Raw genomic sequence first — 22,699 nt, 5'->3', positions numbered from 1 at the left:
CTGAGCGCTGTCTCGCTCGGCATGCTGCGCCGTGACGGATCGGCGTCTGCCGGTGCGCGCACAGCCCACAGGGCGGCGTTGCTGCGGCAGCACATAATGCCCGAGCTGAGCAGCTGCTGCACAGCTCTCCCCTCGCTGCAGCATCTCGCTGCTGTCTCTGCCGCAACAGCTGCAGGTGCTGCTCTTCTGGCTACCTTCTGCGTGCTGCTCTGAAGAGCGCGCGAGATGTTGTCTGCTGGATGCTGCTGCCGGTGCGGCTGCTGGCACACCTGCGTCGCACAACGGCGGCTGCCTCTCCTCTGTCCGCCGCTCCGCGAGCGCGCGCGCCCTCTTCCCTCCGCACCAAGCATTTGCCGCAGTGCGCAGAGGGGCATGTTTGCCTGCTCGACGCCCATGCTGACACGCTGCCGCTGGATGCTGCGGCAGTCCACACGCTGCCGCAGCGCGGCTGCGTATCGGCGAGGCCACGAGTCGTGAAATGCGGGTTCGCGCGACGCGCGACGCGGCCTCGCCTCTCTGCCGCGCAAGCCGCTCTGCACTGCCCGCTACCCGGCGGGCTCTGCGTTCTGCGCACGCCGCTTTCCGTGGATGGAACTGAGAACCAGGCGCAGACGTCTCGCCAAGGATGGGACAGATGCACGTGCGAGGGCTGCGGCCGCTCGAGAGCTTTCCGAGCGCCCGAGCATGGCCTGCCGCGGCTGCCAGCCGCCCTTGTCTCGCTGATTCCCCTCCCAGCCAGACTTCTGCCAAAGCCAGCTTGTGGCCCTGCTAGGCAGTAGGAGTCACCCTGGCCCTACATGCACCTGGTGAAGCTCACCCTGATGGAGGCCGGTGCGGCCCTCAAGGCCAGTCTCACAGCCTTCGGAGTGCCTCAGGCAGCGGCGAGCCGACGTGGCACGTGAGGCCTTCGCTCGTCTCGGAGGGGAGCTTCCTCGCACCTGCCTCGCACTTGCCGCACAGGGGCGCAGGTGCGATCTAGAAGCCAGATGGTTCGTCGACCCCCATCAGCCCCTCTCATTCTTATCCGCTCCCGACGGCCGTCTCTCTGCGCCTCTCTATGAGCTGCCAGGGCGAGAGAGTGATGCGCCTGCACGCGCGTTCTGTGTACGCCGGTGTGACCCCTGTGCAGGGTGCTGGCCCGCGCCGCCCTCTCGGCTGTTCCCACGCTCGCGGCTCGCACGCCGTCAGTGCCGCGCTTGCGCCCTGCCTGCCGTCCACCAGCACCCACCAAGTGCGCCCGGCCGGCGCTCTTCGCCTCCTCAACACCCTCAACGCCGCCTCGCTGCATGCTGCTGTTCGCTCCGAAATCGCTCGTCGTCCTCGTTCTCCTCGCAGCCCACAGCTGCGCCGTGCAGCTGCCTCTGAGCCGCGCGGGCGATCCACTCTCGGCGCCGTTAGGCAGGCTCCTCGGCGCGCCCTCGCCGCTCATCATGGGCGAGCAGCCCAAGGACCGCATGAGCCAGACGGCCAGCGGCACGCCGCTGCTCAACTTCGAGCCCAACCGGCCATCGCGCGTCATCCCCAGCAAGCAGGGCCTCGAGAGCAGCACCATCACACTCGTCACGCGCAGCTTCGAGAACAGGTGCGGGCGGCGCGGAAGGGGCAGGCCAGATGGCCCTGCGCGCTGACCAGCTAGCCGCACAGTTACTACAAGCCATCAATCGTGCAGTATTCGCCCTCGCTCTTCGATGGCGAATTCTCCGATCCTTCCAAGTGGCTGTTCCTCGACATGCGGCAGGATGGCAGCTCCATTGGCCGGCAGTTCGGTGCGAAGCTCTGGCCCGCGAGGCCTGTGCGCAAGCTGATGCCCTGCACGCAGATCGGCTCGGCAGCGTGCAGCTGGGTGGGACAGAGGTGTGGCGCACAGGTGCGGCCGTCACATCAGGAGTGAGGAGAGCTTCGCTCACCCACGTGTCGCAGACAACGCCGAGCCGATCGCGAAGCCGCCAGGCATCGTGTGGTCCACCACACGCGAGGTGAGCCAGGCGCAGCGCAGCGTCTGCATGGGCTGACGCGCCCGCCAGATGGGCAAGTACTACGATCTCTTCAGCAAGCCCAACACGCTCCTCTTTGACGTGCGTCGTCACGACGTCCTGCTGGTGCCCTGCTCATCGCAGCCTGCGCAGTACCCGAACATCGTCAACGACGTGTACACGGGCGCGCTGAACATCACCCTTACTCTGACGGCCTACATTGCCTCGGGCACGCCAGACTCCTCGGCGCCAGCACAGCCTCTGCCGCTCGCGTCGACCTCGCCTCTCATCTTTCCGCTCTCGAAGCAGACGCTCGATCAGAACGCCTTCTTCTGCGTTGGCGGAGATGAGGGCGGAGGGGAGTGCGGCGGCTCCGGCAGCGATCAGAGCACGACAAAGATCACGCTGCCGCAGAACGCGGCGTCGGCTGTCGTGGAGATCTTCGCTAGGTGAGTCAGGAGGCAGAACAGACGGAGAGGCGTTCGAGGCTGACTCTTGCTTGCAGCGGCACTGCCAAGGAGTGAGCTTGACGCTCGTGCGCGCCTTTGACCTCGCTAACATTGTCACGCGCCTCAGCGAGTTCTGGTACAGTATGTCAAGTGTCGCTGGCTCGCAAGCCTAGCTGACTCTCACTCGTGGCAGACAATCTGCCGAACACGGTCTACAAGCAGCTCAGCGCCGACACCGCCAAGGCGCTGAATGCCTACCCACGCGGCCCGTACCGCGAAGTGCAGCTGCTGATCGACGGCAAGCTGGCCGGCGCGGTGCTGCCATTCCCGGTCATCTTCACCGGCGGCATCAGTCCCGCAATGTGGCGGCCACAGGCGTCGTACGGCGCGTTCAATCAGCCGACGTACCTCATCGACATCTCGCCGTTCCTCGGCACGCTCACCGACAGCCAGGCACACGCCTTCAAGCTGCAGGTCGTCAGCGCCGAGAAGGATCAGAGCATCATGGCGTCCTGGTTCCTCTCTGGCAACGTGCAGGTCGTGCTAGACACCAGCTCGGAGCGCACGACGGGTGCTCTCACGGTGCACGATGCGCCGGTGGCGGGAGACTGGAGCAGCTCGGGCACCGTCAAGGGCGACGTGAGCCGCGACGGCACGCTCACGTCAGAGGTGCGAGCCAATGCGCCGCGCAGCATCCACATCGAGGGCACGATTCAGACTGGCAGCGACGCCTCGGCGCGCACCGTGGTCTGGAAGCAGGACATGACGTACGCGAGCAAGCTGTACATCTCGGGCCAGAGCGGCGTGCAGGTAAGTGACTGGACCGCGTGGTGCTCGCTGCGGCCTCTGACCGCTACTGGGCGTGAGCAGAAGATCGAGCAGAACTCGTCGGGCACCGCCTCGTCCACGCACGGCGGCAAGCCATTCCTTGGCTCGTCCTTCAGCTATCCTCTGCTGGTCAACTCGTACGGGTCAGTCGCCTGCAGCCCTGCCGATCGCAGAGCACTGCTGACCATGCACGCACAGCAACGACACGAGCAACACTGCAGAGGTCGACCTGAGCTTCGAGCAGACGCTCGTGATCGCTGATAAGCGCTTTGGCGAGCCGATCGAGCAAGGCACGGCGCTGCGGCAGAAGAGCTCTGGCACGATCAACTCGACGTCGCACACGATCAGCCAGGCCAACTCCTTGTCGCACTTTGTGTACCATGTGAGCGGACCGGCGATGTGCCCGTGCTGTCAGAGTGCTGACGCTGCCGCAGGACAACACCGGCATGAACTTCTCGCGCGACACGGCTACGGACGGCACGACCATCGCTCACGACCGGCTAGCCGGCACGCTCGCGGGCCAGGCGCAGCCCGTGCAAGCTCAGGCGCGAGTGCCAGCCTCCTTCCGAGCGCAACAGCTGCGCTCTTGAGCATGCCTGCGACAATGATGACTATGTATGCGATTGACTACGGGGCGTGACGGGACGTGTGCGATGAAGGGTGGGACCGGGAAGAGGACGAGACGCTGATGCAGGGAAGAGAAGAGAGAGAGAGGTGATGAAAGCGTAGACGGACGAGGGAGCAATGAGGAATGAGGAGCACGCCATGCCACGAGCATAGCGCGAGACGCACGAGGCGTGAGTGAGCAAGAGCAGAGATAGCTCCTCTCGCAAGCTCTCAACTGCCGAGCGGGCCCTCGAGCGTCAACGCCACGCGGCGCTTCTTCTTCGGCTGGCCGTCCTCGGTCGCGCTCGAGGCTGGCGCCGACATCGGCGCAGAGCCAGTGTCCGACGACGTCGGCGTCGGTGGCTGAGCGTTCTTCGTGTCGAGGCCGAGACCCAGCGCACTCGCCACGCTCGATGCGTGCGCCGCCGCATCAGCCGCATCGGCTGCGGCCGGCGCGGCCGCGGCAGCTACGTGCGGAAGGTTTGGAGACGTCGCCGACGAGGCGGGCCGCTTCATGGGCGCGGACTGCGGTGCGTGCGTGCTCTGCAGGCTGGGCTGCTGTGCGAAGGGCAGCGGCACGCCGAGCTCGCCGTAGTCGAAGACGCAGACGGAGCAGTAGCCGTCGCTGGAGCACATCATGAGCGTCTGGCCGTCCGGCGACCTGTGCAAGGCAAGACAGTCAGCATGAGTAGGCATCGCCGCGACGTGAAGACGCACCAAGACAGGTCGGTGAAGCTCGCGTAGTGCATGTTCGAGAAGCAGCACAGCGGGCCGCCCTGCTGCGTGTCGTAGATCCAGACGCTGTCCTGCGTCGCGACGGCGAAGACCATGCGGTACGGCAGGCCGATCATGCTGACGCCGTGCGGCGGCGGTGCGGACGCGGACGATGCATCCGCAGCGGCGGCCCCGTCGCCCATGCGGCTGCTGCTCGCGACGCCGCCAGCGCGGCTTGCGGCGCTCTCAAGCGCCACGGTCTTCTGCTTGCCGACCTCGAGCGGCACAGTCGGGTGAGGCGCCATGCCGCCGCCGTCGTCGCCCGAGCCGAAGCGTCCCTCGCGCAGCTCGTACAGGATGGGCGAGAAGCGCACGACCAGGCTCGCAGTCTTGTGGCCGGAGAGATGCGCCAGCGGCGCGTTGCTGCGGTGCAGGTTGCCGCGGCCGTAGATGTAGACGGTGCTGCGCACGCCCGACGATGTGGCCGCAGCAGCGGTCGTGGCAGCCATGGCCGCAGATGACGAGGCGCCAGGGTGCGCGGCAGGACTGTCGCTGCGCATGGCTGGGCTGCTGCGCACGTCTGCGCTCTCCGAGCCACGTCGCGTCGCAGCTGCAACGCCAGTCGTAGGGCTGGCCGGCATCGTAGCCGCGTCGAAGATGCCGCTCGGCGTCACCAGCAGCGCGCCGTCCGGAGAGAAGGCCAGCCGCCGGAAGAAGCCGCTGAAGTTCTCGTCGCCGTAGAGACGCATGCCGGCTCGTGCAAGCGTGCTCTGGTCTATGCCGGCCGCCGCAGCCGCCGAGGCCATGCGCTGCTTGGGTGAGGGCGGTGCACGGATGGCCGGCAGTGGCGTGACCGGCGAAGGGCTGCGCGTAGCAGCTGTGCCTCGTGTGCGCGAGACGCTGCGTCTGATCGCCGCAGATGCTGCACGGGTGGCAGAGGCCGGCCCATCGATGTACTTCTCCGACGGGTCAACGACCGAGCCCGGAGCGGGCGCCAGTGAAGTCGTGCTCGTGATCGGCGACAGCACGTCCGCCTGCGAGCCGCTGAAGCTCGATCGTCGCGACGGCGTGTGCAGAGGCGGGTTCATTGGGTGCGCACTTGCGCTCGACATGGCCGGGCTCTGCGGGTACACCGGAGTCGGCGTCACGGCGCGGCCGAGGGCGGATGGCGTCGCAGTTGCGCTGCTTGATGACTGGACGCCTGAGCCAGGCGGCAGGTAGGCTGCGACAGGCTCGTGCGGCGTAGCGCTGCGCCCACTGCGCGTGCGCTCCAGGCCTCGCGGCATGCTTGGGCCACCATTCGAGCCCGTAGGTGCTGAGCTTGTAGCCTCGCTGCCCGCTCGGCGGTCCTCCGTGTCGCTCGCGTGGCTGGCGTGGCTGCTGGCGCGGCGCATCGGCGGCTTGGCGCTGGGGTCCCAGAGGAAGCCGGTCTGGCCGCTGGCACTGCCGCTGCGGCGGTGCAGATCCATGCGGCTGTGCCTGCTGATAGTCTGCACGCCGCTGATGCCAGTGCTGGAGGAGCCCAGCGCTTCGAGCGCGTTGCGCAGCTGCAGCGCGTGGACGTGCACCGAGCGGTCGGATGACTGCGTCGCGATGTACTCGTTGAGTGGGTCCCAGGCGACGCCCTGCACGTAGTGACTGTGCTCGGCGATCTCGCGGATGACGGAGCCTACGATGCTCGATGTCAGTGATCGCGAGCGGACATGCTGCTCTGTCGCCAGCGCCAGCTGCTGGGTTGCTTCGCCTACTCACCGTCGTGCGCATTGATGATGCGAGCCACGGAGTCGGTGCCGCCGACGAGCAGCGTCTCGCCGTCGGGCGCCCAGCTCATGTCGTAGATCTCGCTCATACTGGTCCGCGCCATTGTGCGCACTCGCCAGTGCTCCTTGGCGAACTCCGCATCGCCGTCAACCTCCAGTGAGCCGCTCGAGCCAAAGCCCGTCGGCGGTCCTTCGGCAGGTACCCAGAGCAACACCATGCCATCTGCGCGAGTCTGTCAACAGATAGCCGGCATGAGCGCACACAGCCCTCACGCACCGTCGCCAGTCGTCGCCAGCAGCTCGCCGCGCGGGCAGTAGCGCACGCAGTTGACCGTGCCAGAGTGCCGCTTGAGCGTCGCGAGGTACTCCACGCGCGGCGGGTGCGGCGCGGGCAGTGCACTGCCTCCGCCCGTCGAGGCTGCTGCGGCCAATGCCGCAGGAGATGGGATGTTGGGGTGGATCTGCCAGATCTGCGCAAGGAGGTGAGCCACGGCTCAGCACCCAGTCGCACCCGGCGAGATGTGCAGCGGCACCACAGCGCCTCGTCCCGCGCATTTCTGGCCTTGCCTCGAGGCGGCGGGCACTCGCCTGCGCCGACAGACGGCGTCCTTCACAGGCTGCGACTCACTCTTGCGTTCTTGTCTGCGCCCGCCGTGGCGACCTTCCAGCTCTGGCCACCGGCCATGATGGGCAGCGCGTGCTTCGACGACGAGGCGCTGCTGGCGCCTGCCGCGCCGTCTGCGCCGCCTGCAGCGTCTGCCAATGTCTTTCCCAGCGGCAGTCCGGCAGCTGTGAGCAGGGTAGGAGTATCAGCATACACACCTCAGCAGACCAAGTACCGGCGCGCCGCCTCACCCTGTGCGGCATTGTGGTCGAGCACGCGGCGCAGCTGCGAGTGCGACACGGGCTGGAAGGAGCAGGCGTAGATGGGCTCCATGTTGTGCCAGTGGATCTCGAAGGTGACGCTGCGCACCATCGTGGCGGCGGTGTGTGGGGTGCGAGTGGGTGTGGGAGAGAGAGAGAGCGGTGCGCCCAGAGGAAAGCGGGGCCTTGGAGGGCCGAGATGTGCCACGTGCACGCGCGGCGCGCCTGGTGCCGGGATGAGCGCGCTCGAGCGAGTCTTTGGTGCGGGCGTACGGCGCGGCGGCGGTGCAGCTCTGAGCACAAGACGATTCGGGCAGGTGCGAGGAGGTGGTGGTGCTGAGCCAAGGAGCTCGGCTGGCCGGCCGGGTGCTCTTTGCGAGGACGGCGTCGGCGTGGCGCTTGTGCGGACACGCTGCTGATGCCGCCTCTGCCCGCTGCACGCTGCGAGGAGAGAGGCGCGCTTGGCTCGACGCGTCGGGCGCAAGGCACGCCTCGAGCCGCCAGCCCGCGCCGCTCCCGCCCCCCTGCACGCCGTCTGCCTCAGCTCGCTTCCTTCCGCCACAGAGCTGCACGATTTGCTTCATTGAGCGTGCGCAATAAGGCGCACTCGGCAAGGCGGAAGTGTGTGAGACGCCGCGCCTTCGAGCTCGCTGACGGCCGGCCCGGCAAGGGCTTGCAGGCGGCCAGCCGCGGCTAAAGGCTGCTGAGGGCTGCATGTGCTCTCACCGAGAGGGCCGGCGCGGTGATCAGCACCCAGCGACCCTTCGAGCGCATGCACGCCGCCGCCGGCCGGCGCGGGCAAGAGAGGCACCATCGCATGCAAGGCCTCGCAGCATGGCGGTCGATCGCTGCTGCGGCTGTGGCTGCTCTCGGCTAGCTTGCGCCCGCACCGTCTGCGTTCAGTCCAGCGCGGAACGTCGCGCTCGGGAAGCCGCTGCTGCACGGGGCTGGGCGTGAGCAGCAGGTGCGGAGCAGCGCCGCAGTGAGAGGCGAGCGGTGCGAGAGCTCGACGGCCGCCGCCGCCGCCGCCGCGGATGCCGCAGCACATGCCGCAGCATCTCCAGAAGCGTGCGCCTGAGCGGCTGCTCCTGCTCGCCAGCGTGCAGCAGCGGCAGCAAGCTCACCCCGCGCCTGCTCCTGCCTCGCCTGCGGCTGACGCTCCCGACGGCCGCGGTCGGCCACGGTCTCGGCCGTTTGTTGACTTTGAGCTGTAATTTACAGCTCCGCCCTCTGCCTGAGACGACAGCCGCGGCTCGCCCAGCCGGCCGTCGGGCTTGAAGAGGCCGAGTAGCCGATCGTCCTCTTGATCGACCTTCGCCAGCCAACATCAAGGATGCTTCAAGCGCAGCGACGCAGCAGAGGCTCGGAGTCGACTAGGCCCGACAGCAGCGCCTCTCGTCGGCGGCAGCCGCAGCGCGGCCCGCGCATCTCGCCTTCGTCTCTCGAAAGGCTCCGAAGAGCTCGCACAGCCTTGCTGTGGGTCAGTTTGACTGCCTTTTGGGCTCGAAATGCCATAGAGGCGGTCTTTGAGCCTCACGAAGACGCATGTCGCTCACATCCGGCCACAAGATGGCACGGCCCCTCAAGGCGAATGAGTCAAGCAAGGCCGGGTGCTGATCGTGCATGTAGGTTTGGGCAGATCTTCCTGCTTCGAGCTGCCTCTGGTTTGGACTCATGTAGACAGACTAAGGATCTCTTCCGTGCTCGTCTCTGCGTACTTGGAATAGAGCGGCCGTTGACTCTGCCTCGTGCGATGGCCTTCGCAGCTCGAGGAGCGAGCGCGAGAGGGCGGATGTGCTTTCACCGCGGAGGCACGTCCGTGCGCCTCGGGCGCCGATTATCCGCCCCATTCCCGCGGCTTTGCGCGTCGGCCGAGGCGGCCGCGCTTCGCCGATCCAAAAAAGTCGCGCGCCGGCGCCGGCAGCGCCGGCCTGCTCACGGCGCCCTGACGCTCCTCCGTCGTCCTCACCGCATCTCCAGTGCCCTGCGACTCACACACACCATGGTCGCCAAGGTTCGCACCGCCGCGTCGGCCTCTGCCGCATCCTCTTCCAAGGCCACGCCGCAGGCTGCGCGCCTCGCTGCGCTGCAGCACGCGCTCTCGGCATCCACCGACCTCAACCCGCTGGCCGAGCTGCTCGACTTCATCCCCTCGCTCGCCGCGCCTGCACCCGACGCTGCACTGCCCAAGGCCGTCGCTGTGCTCGTGCATGCTCTACAGTCGCTGCTTTCCGCGGGCCGCATCCCGATCGATGCCGCTGTCGACGCCGAGGGCCGCCTCGTCGCCGCCACGAAGCAGGGTGATGCCGCCAAGGAGGTGCGACACTGGATGGCGCAGCGCTGGAACGACGCCGTGCAGCTGCTATGCCAGCTGCTCGGCCACACTGACCAGGCTACGCGAGTGAGTCTGAGCCCTTCAGAGACAAGGGACACCCAGAGCGGCCAGCTCACAGGCTCTTGCAGATCCTCGCGCTGGAGCAGCTCCTGAGCCTGCAGCGCTCTGCGAGCAGTGCGCTTTCCACCATGCGCAGCGTCACAGCCGGCAAGGCAGGAGCCAGCGCCGAGGCCAAGGGCGAGTGGTCGCAGTCGCCGTTCCGCTCTCTGATTCTGTCGCTCCTGGCCGGCCCGCCATCGCTGCGCGGCGCTGGCTCCGAGCGCGTTGAGCTCGAGGCCGATGTGCGCGAGACGTTCGCCGAGACGTACCTTGAGTGCTTCGACGACGTGCGGTACTGCGTCTGCCGCGAGGTCCGGTGAGCCAGGCGCAGGGAGCTGGAGAGGATCCGCAGCTGACGTCGCTTCAGTGCCATTCTGCATGCGCCGCCCACGTCCGCTGCATCCGCGCCGCTGCGGCGGAACGGCACGCAGCTTCTGCTGCTGCTCACCGCCATCCCGAAGGTGCAGGCCGATCTCAACGAGTACTTCGTACCCGAGCTGGCTGCCAAGCCCACCGGGCTGAAGCTCAAGGGCCCCAAGGCGGCCAAGAAGAAGGCGGCGGCGAAGCAGAAGGTCGTCGATGGCGGAGGCAGCGAGCCGGAGGATGACGACGCCTCGAGTGATGACATGGAGGACTGGTTCTCAGACTCTGACGAGGAGAGCGGAAAGCCGAAGAAAGAGAGAGCGGCTTTTAAGGCCAGCGAGGACCCGCAGAGCCGCGCGGCCAAGGATGCGCGGCGGCGCGGCCGGCGAGCGCTGCCCGTGCACGCTGCGGTTCACACTCTCGCACCGCAGCGCGCAGCATTCAGCGCTGCCTGGCTTGCTGTGCTGCTGGTCAAGACCGTCGATGGCAAGCACGTCGGCGGTGATGTCCCGCTTGCGCTGTCGCACGAGGTGCTCGTGCGCTTCCACGCGCAGATCCTGCCGCACATGGTCAAGCCGCGTCTGATAGTTGACTGGCTCGTCGAGTGTCTCGAGGCAGGTGAGTTTGCCTGGCTCACTTCAGACGCGTCTGCCCACTGACCTCACACGCCGCGCAGGTGGCGCAACCTCGCTGCTCGCTCTGAATGGCCTGTATACGCTGATGATCGAGCACAACCTGCTCTACCCGTCCTTCTACACGAAGCTCTACACGCTCCTGCTGGCCGCACCCCCGTTCATGCACGTGCGCTACCGCGCGCGCTTCCTGCGTCTGCTCGACACCTTCCTCTCCTCCTCGCATCTCTCCGCCGCGCTCATCGCCAGCTTCGCCAAGCGCCTCTCGCGCGCCGCCCTGCGCGCGCCGCCGGCTGCGGCCGTGACCGTCGTGCCGTTTGTGTGGAACTTGTGCAAGCGGCACAAGAGCTGCATGGAGATGATTCACCGCGAGGTGGATGGTGACCGTCTCAGCGCAGGCCCGGCCGGCATCGAGGGTGAGTCCAGGCCTTGACCGCTCTCGAGGCACACGCTGACGGCCCTCGCGCAGACACGTACGACCCGACAGAGGAAGACCCTCACAAGACTGGCGCGCTGCAGTCGTCGCTCTGGGAGCTCGCGGCGCTGGGTGCTTCGGCTGCCGCGGCTCAGAATCAGGGCCTGGAGGCTCACGCCGGCGGAGAGGCGCACTACCTGCAGGGTGTGAGCACGATGGCTCGCATCCTGGCCGAGCCCTTCACCAAGGAGCGCTGGGACCTCGAGGACTTCCTCGACGTGACGTACGGCACGGTGAGTGTGGCGTTGCGCAGCACAGCGGAACTTGCTCCTGACGTGCTGCGCAGCTCTTCGAGACCGAGACGAAGCGCACGCTGCAGCCTCCGCGTCCGAAGGCCAACGGCGAGGTGCGCGTTCTGCCGGCGCCTGCGCTGGCATATGCGCTGCCGGAGAGCGCCTTCCCTTCGCTCGAGAAGCATGCGCTCTTTGCTGCAGCCCAGACTGCCGGCAAGAAGCACGCACGCGCGGATGGCGCTGCGGAGGAAGACGAGGAGGAGAAGGAGGCCAGAGAGGCGATGGACGAGGTCAACAAGGCACAGAAGCGCGACACGCGCGACGTGTGCGCGCGGCTATGGGCCTACTAGGCGGCTCAATGAGGATGCTTTCTGCTGGCGGACATGTGCGGTGATGGGTGATGTACATGCGATGTGTGTGAGAGAGGTGACGCTGAGGACGATCAGGATGCTGGGACAGAGGGTATGAGACATGCGGTGGTCATCTGCGAGAGAAGTACGGAGAGGCAGGCCCATCGTGCGGGGCGCTGCGAGGACTCGGTGGCCACGCTCGCGGGCCGAGGACGCGCTGGTGCGAGTGCTCGCGCAGAGGCTTGCGGTCAGGAGTCGCATCGACTCGAGGCTGAGTGAAGGCGGCAGCGAGAGCAGGCAGCTTTGGAGATGGCGTGCGAGCTCCGGGACTCGGTGCCTTCTCGCGCCAGCGGGCAGGTGGCGTGTGGCGGAGCGCAGCCACTTCGACGTCTTCGTGCTCGGTGCGCAGGTCGAAGATGGACGCTCGAGCGAGCAGACGGGCCCATAAGGGTCGCAGTCTGCGGCAAGACAGCCCGAAGAGACACACGACGAGCATCTAGAGGCACAGGATATGAGCATGGGATATGACAGCGGTGCGAAGCAGACTGACCAGAGCAAGGCGAAAGAAGTGCGTGGCAGCACGAGCGGTCATCAGCACGGCGAGGCCCGTGCCGCGCAGGAAGAGGCTCAGTGCCGGAACGGCAGCAGCCGGAAGGAGCGGACGGAGGTGGGCTAGACCTCTGGATCAGCGGCATGACTGGCCGAAGCTGCGATGGACTCTCACCTAGCTCTGCAGCACGACCAAAGAGACGAACTGCTTGCTCATCCCACGCCTCGCCGCTCGGCTCGCGGCCTGGCGTGGAGATGCCGAGCAGCTGCAGGGCCAGCGGCGTCCACCAGCCGGTGATGGACATGCGCCTATGAGACGACTCATTCTGCTCCTTGAGCTTGCGTGTGAGGTCGTCCATCACTGCCTGAAGCTCTGCGACCTGCTCGGCGTGTCTCGAGGTCGCCGATCCGAGCGCTGAGTTGTGCTGCTCCAGCGCAGTATCCACGACGGAGAGGCCGCTATGAAGCTGAGACAGCAGCGCCGCAGACTCGACGCCTGTGTCTCGGACGACCTCCAAGCTTCTGATGGAGGCGTCGTGAAGTTCGCGAGAGACGCCGGTGGCCTCCGTCAAAGAGGCGTGCAGAGCGATGGCCGCGTCGTGCAGGTGCGCCACGTGCTGAGCGAGCTGTTGCGTAGGCTCGTCGAGATGGACGGACAGAGAGGCGGAGTGCTGCGACGTATGATTAGCTCTGAATCAGAGGTGCGATGCTGCAGGAGCCGCGTACCTGCTGAAGTGTGCGCTCCAGCCCGAGCTCGAAATGTGCGTGAGCGGCATCGGAGGCCTTCGCCAACGTTGCAACGAGATCATCGATGACCTCATGCAGCTTGGTACTGATGTCTGATGAGGTCTGAACGGAATGACTCTCAGCACGAGTACTCATTGTGCGTCAGCTCCAGTTGACGCACCTGAACACTGAGGTCGGCAAGCATCTCGCGAAGACGTTGCTCCTGGGCCTGCACAGCGCGCTGCCAGCCACCGACGCCAGCAATGAGCTCGGTGCTGAGATCCTGAGCGGAAGCCAAGGCGTCAGACGGCGCAATACGGAAGCGGTGCAGCTTGCTATCTCACCCGAAGGATCTCGCGCGCTGCCGCTTCCGTGGCTTGGCGAGACTCGTGCTCGTCCGTGCGCCTCGACGCATCCTGGTCGCTGCGCTCGTGAGCGGCCTTCTCGTGCTTCACAAGCATCGAGAGCAGAGCCCGCTTCTCGCGAGCAAGACTGGCGTAGATCTTCCGGGCTTCGTCTGCGCGAAGTGAACGTCAGCAGATGCCATGTCGGCGCTCCAGGCCCGACGCACCCAGCGCCTCGCTGTGCCGGAAGGCGTGGCACAGGACGGAGACTTCACGCAGATGTCCGCTGTACGAGGACCAGGCTTGAGGACTGCGCGAGAGTGCTCTAGACGCGCCTGAGTCAGATGCGAAGGCTCGGGCCGGGAGTCGTAGCCCTCACTCTACGCAAGCCTCCGCGGCCCGCTTCGGCGACAGGTCGAGGCATTCCAGCGGCGCGTTCAGGCGGGCGGTCGCCAGCTCGCAGCGCGTGAGCTCAATGGCAGCTGCGAAGAGCTCGTCAGACGGCGTCTGAGCGTCTTCCAGCTGTCCAAGATGCGCTCACCGCGCACGCGAGCTTCCGGGTCGCGCTCCAGCGTGTCGCAGTCTGTGAGCGGCACGGCGAGGCGGAAGCAGTCGGGCTTGGAGAGGTACGACTGCAGCGCCGCGTGCGAGGCGGTGAAGAGCAGCGGGTGCGAAGCAGAGAGAATCTCAGGGGCGACTGCGCCGTCCACAGCGTGAGCATGTGCTGCATGGGGCTCAAGCGCAGGGCCCCGTCTGCAGTGCTTCGCGACGCCTGCTCACCCGGCGCCTCGTCGGCCACTTCAGCATCGCGCGTCGAGATCAGGCTGCGGGCGGTCGTCTCGACTCGAGAGCCGTAGCCGGGCCACGCGCAAGCAGGTACGCAGAGCACGACGACGGCGGCCACACACACGGCCACGCGACGGCCCCGCATCGCGCCCGACCCCAGCTCGCCTCGGCGGATACAGGCGCCCGCGCAGGTCCCTGAGACGGCGAAGGAGGCACAGAGCAATGGCTTTTCGGAGGCGGCGCAGATGGGCCGCGCGTGGACGTTGACAGAAGACAGGGAGCGTCTGTGCGTCGAACGCGAGCCGGCGGAGTGCGGACCTGGACGGTGGTGGTGCGGGAGGTACCGCGAGCGGGCGCTGAGTGCGGGGGAAAGAGGCGGCGGAGTCGGCGCAGCGGAGGCGGCGCGCAGCCGGGCGCAGCGGTGCAACGCCGCGTCCGGGGCCAGGCCGGCCAAGGGTCCACGGCCTCACGTGACGCTGGCACTGGCAGCAGGCAACAGCTGCGCGAATAAGCTTTCTCGGTGCTCGGCTGCGGTGTGGCTGCATGTGCCTGACGTCCAGTCTGGGCGCTACGCATGGCTCGATGGGGCGCAGAAGGAGCGCTGAGGAGCACCGGCAGCGCGAGCGTCGAGCGTCGCGCGGCGCGTGAACGGCGTCTCGGCGGCGGCGCGCCGTGCATTCCTCGCGCTGCATGCCTCGCGCCCGCCCAACGTGCTGCCTCGTCTCCGCACCGCCCGCCGCTGAGATCTGTCCTTCGCAGCCGCCTGCCGCCGCTCCGAGCGACTTGCAGCGCTGCGGCACCGCTTGCAGCCCAGCATGCAGATCGCCGTGCCCGCCGCGCCGGCACCAGCCGCAGCGCACCGTCCGCGCGCCGGCTGTCCATAGGGCGCGGCCGCCGTCCGCCGGCCCCCGCCGTGCATTCCAGAGACAGCAGCCGCACAGCCCGCTCTCCGCCAGCAGCGCCAGCGCCGCCGCGGCCGCACTGGGCTGCTCTGGATGTGCTTCTGGCGCACCGGAGCCGCGTTGACGACGGGCAGGCGAGGCGGACGGACGGCCGCTGGGCGCGACACGGGCGCCGCCCGACGTGCCCTCCTCGCCCTCCTCGCCGGCGCCGGTGCCGCACTTGGCCCGGCCCTCGCCCGGGCTGTGTTGTCGCTGCAGCTGCTGCTGCACGAGAAGCAGGATGACATGCTGCAGCACGCAGCCGCAGCGCTACGCTCGGCTCTGGCGCCACCGCCCTGATCGCCGCACCGCGCTGAGGGCGCCTCGCTGCCTGTACCGCCCCCTGATGCGCGCCTCTGGGCCGCCTCTGTGTGGCCGCTGTCCGCCTCTGCGCTCCTCTCGCCAGCCACTCCTCTCTCACTCCCGCTCCCGTACCCCCTCCCGACCCGGCCCACACTCCTTTTACGACGCTCCGTCCCCATCACGCTCCTTACGCGCCCTGCTCCGCCTACTCGCCCCCTGGGCGCCCCCTTCTAGCGCCGGCCTCTCGCGCCTGCCTTGCGTGCAGATTCGACACTCGTGTTGTCGCCCATCGCAGCCGCCACTCGAGGCCCTTCTCTCCCTTCATCTGCCTAGCGAAGCCCTTTCCGGGCCCATTAGGCCACCCGAGCACCCTTGCTCAGTGAGCGCCACAGACTCGCTCGCCGCGCGCCGGACCACGGCTCATTCACGGCGCTCTCCGCAGGCTCCTCTGGAGCACCCGCCAGCATGGCACACCTTGATGCCGGCGCATCGCCCGTCGAGCGCACACTGCGGCGCAAGACGAGCGCGCTGCGTCCGGCCGCCGGGCACGGCCTCGGCCTCGGCAGCGGCAGCGGCGCCGGGCTGTGGCTGAACGGCAGCGCCGAGGCGACCGACGACGAGCACATGGTGGACCAGCAGCTGGGACTGCAGGAGCACACCTACCACATCCCTGCCGAGCTGGCAGGCCGCGGCGGCAAGGGCATGCCGACTGGGCTCGGCCTGAGCCTGGACGGCGAGGCCATTGCGTCGGAGATGCGTGCGGCCGTCTCGTCGGACGAGGTCGATCTCGACCTCAGCTTTGACTTTGTGAGCAGCCTCGAGGGCCACCGGCGATATGTGTCGCACGACGGCGAGGCACCGCGAGCGGTGAGTGCAGCCAGCTCGCTGGCGCCGACGCCGCAGCGGCCCAGCAACCCGACGCCCTCGCGCGCCGGCGCACCGACGTCGTCGCTCGCCGGCACGCCCACGCACATGCCAGGCAGTGGCATGCACGAGCTCGGCGTGCCGAATGTGCCGAGCCTCGTTGCGACCAGCGCCTCGCCGTCCCTCTCGCCTGCGTCGCCGCGGGGCATGGCGACGGCAGCCAGCTGGACGACCCGCCAGCGCAAGCGTCCGCCGGCGCCGCTCAACTTCCTGCGCCCCGGCGCCGTGCCCGACGCGAAGAAGAAGCAGCGGGCACAGCTCGACGAGCTGAATACGCGCAGCTACTTCAGCCCCGTGACGCCGCAGCACGGCGGCAACATGACCGACGACGGCGACATCGACAGCGACGACAGCCCGCTGCCGCGGACGCCGCTCAGCGCCACGCGCCGTGGTGTCGATGCTGGCCTCAGCCGTCCGCCGCTGGTGCGCGCCTCGTCGTCGAAGTCCTCTCTGTCTCTCGCCTCTGGGCCGTCGCCTCACCTGCCGCCGACAGAGCCTCTGCCTGCCCTACCCTCGAACGCAGACGTTGCGCAACTGGTGCGCCAGCAGCGCATGAAGGCGCAGGCGAAGCAGCTGCGCGGCGAGGGCAGCAGCGCGCACTCGCACTCGACCAGCGCGTCCTCGGGCAGCCACTATGCGCTTGGTGTCGAGGTGCTCGATGCGCCTGGTCCGAGCCAGAGCCGTGCATCTTCCTTCGATGCAGCCCGCAGCAGCAGCGAGGCGATGGAGGAGGTGGCCGCTGATGAGGACGACGAGTACGACTACCGGCGTCACCTCCGCCATCAGCCCCATCCTCGTTCAGCACCGCTCCGCCCTCCGACGGCCTCCTCTGCAGGTGCTGCGTCCTTCGCAACGGCTCAGGCGCCCGCTCGGGCTGCCAAGCGCGAGGGCGACCGCGACAGCAGCGGCAGTATCGAGAGCTTCATGACTGCCATCACAGCAGCCACCGGCGAGGCACACGACTCTGCACTGGCAGAGGTCCCGCCTCCGCTGCCGTCGAGCAACGCATTGTGTCTCTCTCTGGGCGCCTCCGACCGCTCTCTCCCGCAGCCGCAGCCACATCGCCGTGAGGACCTGCGCGCCTCGCGAGCCTCGAGCGGCATCCTGCTTGCGGACGACTTTGCTGCGTACGCGGCGCTGCAGCGAACGGAGCGTGCGAAGTCTGCCAGTGCATCGCCGTTACTCTCTGACTCTGGCGACACGAGCGCCACGCCGTCGACTCTCTTTTCGCCTCTCTTCTCTGAGCCCGGCACGGCTCGAACTGGCGCTGCAGGCTCCGAGTACACGCACACCACGGCCAGCTCTGTGGGATCGCCGGTCGGCAACTTCTCGAAGCTCTTCAGCGTCGCCACGAAGGGACGCCGTGCCTCTGCTGCCGATGCACTTCTCGCCGCGCCCAACTCTGCCTCGATGGGCCGTCTCATGAGCGCTCCCGGCGAGGGCCAGGCCGGTGTCTCGCAGCAGACCATCCGCGAAGAGGCCACCGGCTCGCCGTCCGAGGAAGGCGTGCACGAGCGTCGGCGCGAGCGCACGGTCAGCGGCATGCCGCGCAGCGAGACTGCCCAGTGGATCCGTTCGCAGGGCGGCGTCGCGGCTGACGATGCCGACTCAGACGAGCCGGTGCACGAGCCGATGGTCATCTCAAGCGACAGCACCGACGCTGCCGACGAGCTGTTCCGACCGCGCACCTCGTTCGCCGCCTCCGAGGGCGCCGGGTCCATGCTGCACTACAACGGGGCACGCCGCATGAGCGATGTCAAGGGTCCGTGGCCGCAGTCGCCTCTGCTCCTCGACGTGGCGAAGGCCTCAAGCAGCCCTGCTGCCCCAATCTCGGCAGCTGACGCCTACGCACGCGCGATCGAGGGCGGCATGCACGCTCAGGCGTCTGGACTCAACCTACACGAGGCGCTCGTTGATCCCATCGTGCGGGAGAGCGAGCCAAGCTTCGCTTCGAACTTGGGCATCGGTCTTGGGCTCGATCTGGGAGCACCGGCCGTCGTTGAGAAGGAAGACTCGTCCTTGCCGACGATGGGCCTCAATGCTCGCCACGAGACTGACGTGACTGTAGCGCGCGTGCACCTCACCGACGCACGACAAGCGCTTGCCGACACGGCTGCTGGCATGTCCAAGCCGCTCGCATCGGCAGCCGTATCGGATAGACTTCCTCTCAAGCCCTCGGCGAGCTTCTCGTCGAGCATCGAGGGCTTTGCCTGCAACGTCACGCCGCCGATCGCCAGCATGCCCCTGCCTGGCATGGTCGAGGATGTGTCCATCGAGCTGCAGGCGCCCGTGCGTGCAAAGGTGGCCATTGCGGCTGGCGAGACGCAGCGCAACTCGACGCTCTCTGTCCTCGACCCTGCGGCAACGAGCGACCTCTCTCGGCCTAGCAGCAAGGCACACAACTCCACCACAACCGGCTGGGGCGCCCTGTCGAACCTGCGCTGGGGCAACAAGTTCTTCAGCGTCGCCAGCAGCAGTGCCGTTTCCGGCTCGGACGCGCTTGCCGACTCGCGCCCGACGCCGATGCGCTCCCTCACGCTCGTCGACAAGCGTGACGTGCAGTCGCGCCGTGCGGCTGCCATTGCTGAGCGCCGCACCAGCCAAGGTCATCGCCGCTCCCGCTCGCGCGAGGACCTCGCTAGCATTGTCCAGCAGCTCAAGAAGTCGGACCGCGGTGTCGCATCGGCGCCAGCTTCGGCAGTCCTGCCCGACGCTGCCACCTTCCAGGCGGCAGACGAGCCGACCACGACCATGCCGGAGGCGGCGCACACGGAAGGCCGCAGCTCCAAGCGTGTCAAGCGCCGCTCGCGCATCCGCTATCTGTCGAACGGCAACGAGATCCACCTCAACATCGGCGAGGACGCAGAGCCCAATGCGCAGCCGGCTCCCCTGGACGAGCTCAAGTCGCCGCGCGTGGCAGCGAGCCCCACGGGCTGGACTCCGCGCCTGCACTTCGGCCCCTTCTGGGCCGCTGGCGGATCCCAGCAGACGACAGAGGGCGAGATGCCGGCGCAGGACCAAGGCATGCAGCAGGCCGGCTCACCTGCCACGCCTGGCTCTCCGTGGCTCGACTTCGAGGACGGAGACGGCGGCATGCAGGCGAGCCGCGACCGTCTGCGGCTGCTTGCAAGCCAGGCCATGCCTGGCGCCACTCTGCCGCATCAGTACCTCACCGGCGAGGCCGAGGGCCTGCGCCACCGCAGCATCCTCTCGCGCCCTGCGCATCGCCCGTGCGCGTCGGTGCCGCCGACTGCCACCATCGTGCCGTACGGCTGGGCCTCCGGAGCCAACAAGCGTGCCAGCGGCTCCGCCCGCGTCCTGCTGCACGACGCCGAGACGTGGGAGGAGGGCGTCATCGATGTCGAGGAGAGACGCGCCCGCGGCGTTGCTCAGGAGCAGGCTCAAGGCCGGCCGATGAGCATCTTCGTGCCGACGTCTGCCATCGAGGCGCACCTGCTGCGCGCTGCTGGCGTCAGCACCAACCTCGACGCACGGCGGGAGCAGCGGCGCTCGCGCATGCTGGCTCCGCTGCGCCACCCCGCTGCCGTCTTTGGCGAGACGCTGCCGTCGCGCAGCCTGTTCTTTGCCGGCTTCCTCGGCATGCCGTGGCTGTGGCTCATCGGCGGCTGGTACGTCGGCAGCGACGGCCTGCTCATCACGCCGAGCGAAGGCAAGGTGGCCTTCTGGCAGCACGAGGACAGCATGCGCGAGGCAGCCGACCGCGACGCAGCCGAGAGCATGCCGCAGCCGCAACACTCGCCGCAGTGGAGCGAGTCCAACCGCCAGGACAGCACGGCCTTCGAGTCCGCGCACGATGTCTCGCTCGGCAACGGCTCGCGCGGTCTGCGCCGGGAGCAGAGCAGCTCGTCGATGTACGCCGACGCGGCCTTCAACGCCGTGCGCAGCTCGCACCTGCGCTCGCAGCCCTCGCGCGACGCCATCACCGCCGAGCGTGTGCCGACCTCGCGCTCGCGGTCCATCAGCGGCATGCTTTCTTCCGCACCCGAGGTGGCACTCTTCCGCTCGCCTGTCCGCCACATCGACGAGTCGCCTGACCCGGGCGCCGAATTCAACTCGCCGCGCCTCGGCAATGGCCACCACGGCAGCGCCTCGGCGCTCCGCGCCGTGCTCGAGGAGGCTACCGCGCCGCGCCCGGCCTCGTACAGCCCGCAGATGGACGTGCACGACGAGAAGCACGCCCAGCAGTACGAGGGTACGCACCAGCAGACCACCCTCGCGGACGATTCGTGGGCCATTCCCTTCGCGCACCAGCGCATGGCGACGGCGACGCGCACCGAGTTCGGCCTGCGTGCCATGCTGCGCCGCTGGCGCCAGCTTGAGCCGTTCGTGCTGTACAACCGCATCGCCGCAATCCTGGCCAGCATCCTCGTGCTGTGGGGCATGGGTGCCGCGCTTGCCGTCGTCGGCTCGAGTTTTTGAGACGCCTGCTTCCGGTGCTCCGCATACTCAAGTCAGGCTACATGCGGCGGCGCGGACGCGCCACTGGCGCCTCTTCTTCCCTCGACGGAGCGTGGCGGCGAGCGCTGCGCCCGACGCCGCTGCTGCCGCCTCGTGCCTCTCCCGTCTCCTCTTCCTCAGCCTGGCAACACCCCTACGCCCGCTTCCTCACTGCCCGCGCTTCGCATTCTTCTCCCGCCGGCGCCTCGCCCGCTGCCGTGCCCCACACACTCGCTTCGCTCCTGCTTGACCACCTCGGTCCCACACTCCCTTCTGCCCTCTCGGCTCCGATGTCACCGGTCTGGCGCGTCCTTATCCTTGCCGTGCAAGAGTCTTAATTCAAGCGCGTATGTGTCAGTAGGGCGTATGCCGCGAGTGCTGCTTGCTTGCTTTCCGCGATGCGCCGCCGGCAGCTGGCGAGCTGTCGAACGAGCCGGCAAAGCTGCCAGCCGGCAGCGGCGAAGAGGACTCGTCTGCCGTCCCTGCGGCGGCGGCGGTCATGTCCCATGCACACAGCAGGCCGTCCTCGCCTCCGGTGTAGAGCGTGCGGCTCTGCAAGGCCTTGTGAGCACATCGTCGTCGGTGCTGCCAGAATCGAGCTCACCGGTCGGTCCCAGCAGACAGTCCGCACGACATCGGCGTGCCCACCGGCGCTCGTGTCGGGCAAGAGCGTGAGCACCTTCCATGGCGTTGAGCTCTCCGAGGTGCCACTGCCCGTCTGCACGAGCGCAGCACGTCCACTGGCATTCAGAGCTGCGGGTGAGTACACAGTCGGACCAGCGCTCTGCGACTTCACGCACCTATTTGAGCCGGCCCAGAACACGAAGCCGTCTGCATCGGCTCCTTGGCCGTCCCACGCCAGCGCGCGAGCATCGCTGGCATCGATGCAGTAGTCCGTCTCCCAGTCGAGACACCGCACTGTCCGCACGTCAATCGACGGCAGCGTCGCGTCGAACTGTCCGGGAGTCGTTGAGCACTGAGCTCCGCCTCAAACCAGCGCCAGACTCACCTGCTCGTTCCACACGCTGACCGTCTGCATGTCGCTGACGCCCCAGAAGCCACCCATGCCCTCGGCGCGTGCCTCCTTGACGTCCAGCTCGGCATCGCCGCCGTCTATTTGCATCTCTGCGCCAGCAGATGTGCTCTGCTGCGCCGAGCTGCCGCCCCAGCCTGCAGATGCCACCGACGCGCCCGTGTTCGCCACGCCGAGCACCGCGTCGTCCTCGTCGCTTACCCGCGTGTCGAGCACACTGAGCAGGCCGTCGGTGCTGCCGCTGAGCAGCAGATGCGCATGCGAGGACGGGTGGAAAGAGAGACTCGTCACGTCGTCCGAGTGCGATTCGGTGTAGATGTACGCGGGCTTTGCGGCGCTCCGCAAATCCCTGAGAGAAGCGTAGCGTGAGTTGCACGTCACCCGCAGCCTTGCTTCTCCAGAGGGCTGCGCCCTCGCGTTGCACTCACCACAGATCAATCATCGCCTCGTAGCCCTTCAGCTCAGTGCCGGCCGCGACTGACGTGCCATTCTGCGCAATGGCCACGCTGAGGTACGGCGCATCGGCCGGGCCCTTGAGCTGCAGCGCCGGCGCCGAGCCCACGCGCGGGTCCCACAGCGCGACGGTGCCGTCCATGCCGGCGGCCAGCGCGCCCTGCGGCGATGCCGCGAGGGCCGAGATGCTGCCGCCGTGCCAGGTGCTCGATGCCAGCGGCGCCAGCGATGCCGGGTCGTGTGCACGCAGCGCGCCGTCGGACGAGGCGGCGACGAGCACGGCGGGCGCGCCGGGCAGCAGCGCGAGGTGCGTCAGGTACGGCGCCGTGGGCAGTGCGACGCTGCGTGCCGGCTGCGCGGGGCGCGACTTGCGCAGCCACGGCTGCTCGTAGAGGCCGAGCAGCTTGGGTGCGGGTGCGGCGGCGGCGTCCATGGCAGTAAGAGTGGTGTGAATGTGGAGCAGAGCGAGGCAAGAGCGAGAGGAGGAGCGGCGCCGCGCGG

At 68.0% G+C, this 22,699-nt stretch overlaps 6 protein-coding genes across 6 annotated transcripts; 3 read left to right on the top strand and 3 right to left on the bottom strand.

Moving 5' to 3' along the window:
- Positions 1-1,430: 1,430 nt before the first annotated feature.
- Positions 1,431-3,840, top strand: FA09DRAFT_339822 (hypothetical protein; the record flags this gene model as incomplete). The annotated part of the gene is made up of 12 exons (XM_025744256.1): positions 1,431-1,582; positions 1,645-1,766; positions 1,820-1,867; positions 1,921-1,976; positions 2,025-2,075; positions 2,127-2,422; positions 2,479-2,493; positions 2,550-2,563; positions 2,616-3,232; positions 3,293-3,393; positions 3,449-3,632; positions 3,685-3,840. The coding sequence occupies 12 exons, from the start codon at positions 1,431-1,433 to the stop codon at positions 3,838-3,840; spliced, it is 1,812 nt and encodes a 603-aa protein (XP_025597173.1).
- A 16-nt stretch (positions 3,841-3,856) lies between these two features.
- On the bottom strand, positions 3,857-7,528 carry FA09DRAFT_309993 (WD40 repeat-like protein). The gene is made up of 6 exons (XM_025740620.1): positions 7,186-7,528; positions 6,959-7,119; positions 6,608-6,800; positions 6,323-6,553; positions 4,574-6,239; positions 3,857-4,517 (listed from the first exon to the last, which is right to left on the bottom strand). Exons 1-6 carry the CDS (start codon positions 7,304-7,306, stop codon positions 4,088-4,090), a joined length of 2,802 nt encoding a protein of 933 aa, XP_025597172.1. The 5' UTR covers positions 7,307-7,528; the 3' UTR covers positions 3,857-4,087.
- A 1,633-nt stretch (positions 7,529-9,161) lies between these two features.
- Positions 9,162-11,710, top strand: FA09DRAFT_330956 (CBF-domain-containing protein). The gene is made up of 6 exons (XM_025742812.1): positions 9,162-9,595; positions 9,658-9,944; positions 9,996-10,609; positions 10,668-11,039; positions 11,093-11,331; positions 11,385-11,710. Exons 1-6 carry the CDS (start codon positions 9,197-9,199, stop codon positions 11,679-11,681), a joined length of 2,208 nt encoding a protein of 735 aa, XP_025597171.1. The 5' UTR covers positions 9,162-9,196; the 3' UTR covers positions 11,682-11,710.
- Positions 11,683-14,231, bottom strand: FA09DRAFT_361614 (hypothetical protein; the record flags this gene model as incomplete). Its single annotated transcript, XM_025745380.1, has 10 exons — positions 11,683-12,177; positions 12,232-12,353; positions 12,406-12,901; positions 12,957-13,079; positions 13,138-13,239; positions 13,301-13,473; positions 13,528-13,625; positions 13,680-13,782; positions 13,842-13,997; positions 14,081-14,231. The coding sequence occupies 10 exons, from the start codon at positions 14,229-14,231 to the stop codon at positions 11,812-11,814; spliced, it is 1,890 nt and encodes a 629-aa protein (XP_025597170.1). The 3' UTR covers positions 11,683-11,811.
- A 1,390-nt stretch (positions 14,232-15,621) lies between these two features.
- FA09DRAFT_71138 (hypothetical protein) lies at positions 15,622-21,287 on the top strand. The gene is made up of 3 exons (XM_025745793.1): positions 15,622-15,709; positions 15,773-19,924; positions 19,992-21,287. The coding sequence occupies exons 2-3, from the start codon at positions 15,796-15,798 to the stop codon at positions 20,960-20,962; spliced, it is 5,100 nt and encodes a 1,699-aa protein (XP_025597169.1). The 5' UTR covers positions 15,622-15,709; positions 15,773-15,795; the 3' UTR covers positions 20,963-21,287.
- FA09DRAFT_361612 (WD40 repeat-like protein) lies at positions 20,986-22,642 on the bottom strand. Its single transcript, XM_025745379.1, has 5 exons — positions 22,174-22,642; positions 21,722-22,094; positions 21,513-21,667; positions 21,317-21,452; positions 20,986-21,264 (listed from the first exon to the last, which is right to left on the bottom strand). The coding sequence occupies exons 1-5, from the start codon at positions 22,629-22,631 to the stop codon at positions 21,067-21,069; spliced, it is 1,320 nt and encodes a 439-aa protein (XP_025597168.1). The 5' UTR covers positions 22,632-22,642; the 3' UTR covers positions 20,986-21,066.
- Positions 22,643-22,699: the final 57 nt, after the last annotated feature.

This window comes from Tilletiopsis washingtonensis (genome assembly GCF_003144115.1).
Source record: "Tilletiopsis washingtonensis strain MCA 4186 unplaced genomic scaffold FA09scaffold_15, whole genome shotgun sequence".
NCBI lineage: Eukaryota > Fungi > Basidiomycota > Exobasidiomycetes > Entylomatales > Tilletiopsis > Tilletiopsis washingtonensis.
This window is presented reverse-complemented; position numbering and strand designations above follow the sequence as displayed.

Coding starts and splice junctions, on each gene's coding strand:
- FA09DRAFT_309993 (XM_025740620.1), bottom strand. CDS start 7,306: ATGGTGCGCAGCGTCACCTTCGAGATCCACTGGCACAACATGGAGCCC. Junction 6,801..6,958: donor GCGCAGACAAGAACGCAAGA/GTGAGTCGCAGC, acceptor CTCCTTGCGCAG/ATCTGGCAGATCCACCCCAA. Junction 6,240..6,322: donor CATCATCAATGCGCACGACG/GTGAGTAGGCGA, acceptor CGAGCATCGTAG/GCTCCGTCATCCGCGAGATC.
- FA09DRAFT_330956 (XM_025742812.1), top strand. CDS start 9,197: ATGGTCGCCAAGGTTCGCACCGCCGCGTCGGCCTCTGCCGCATCCTCT. Junction 9,596..9,657: donor ACACTGACCAGGCTACGCGA/GTGAGTCTGAGC, acceptor AGGCTCTTGCAG/ATCCTCGCGCTGGAGCAGCT. Junction 10,610..10,667: donor CGTCGAGTGTCTCGAGGCAG/GTGAGTTTGCCT, acceptor CACGCCGCGCAG/GTGGCGCAACCTCGCTGCTC.
- FA09DRAFT_71138 (XM_025745793.1), top strand. CDS start 15,796: ATGGCACACCTTGATGCCGGCGCATCGCCCGTCGAGCGCACACTGCGG. Junction 19,925..19,991: donor GCTCATCACGCCGAGCGAAG/GCAAGGTGGCCT, acceptor CGCAGCCGAGAG/CATGCCGCAGCCGCAACACT.
- FA09DRAFT_361612 (XM_025745379.1), bottom strand. CDS start 22,631: ATGGACGCCGCCGCCGCACCCGCACCCAAGCTGCTCGGCCTCTACGAG. Junction 21,668..21,721: donor TCAGCGTGTGGAACGAGCAG/GTGAGTCTGGCG, acceptor ACTCCCGGACAG/TTCGACGCGACGCTGCCGTC. Junction 21,453..21,512: donor TTCTGGGCCGGCTCAAATAG/GTGCGTGAAGTC, acceptor TCTGAATGCCAG/TGGACGTGCTGCGCTCGTGC.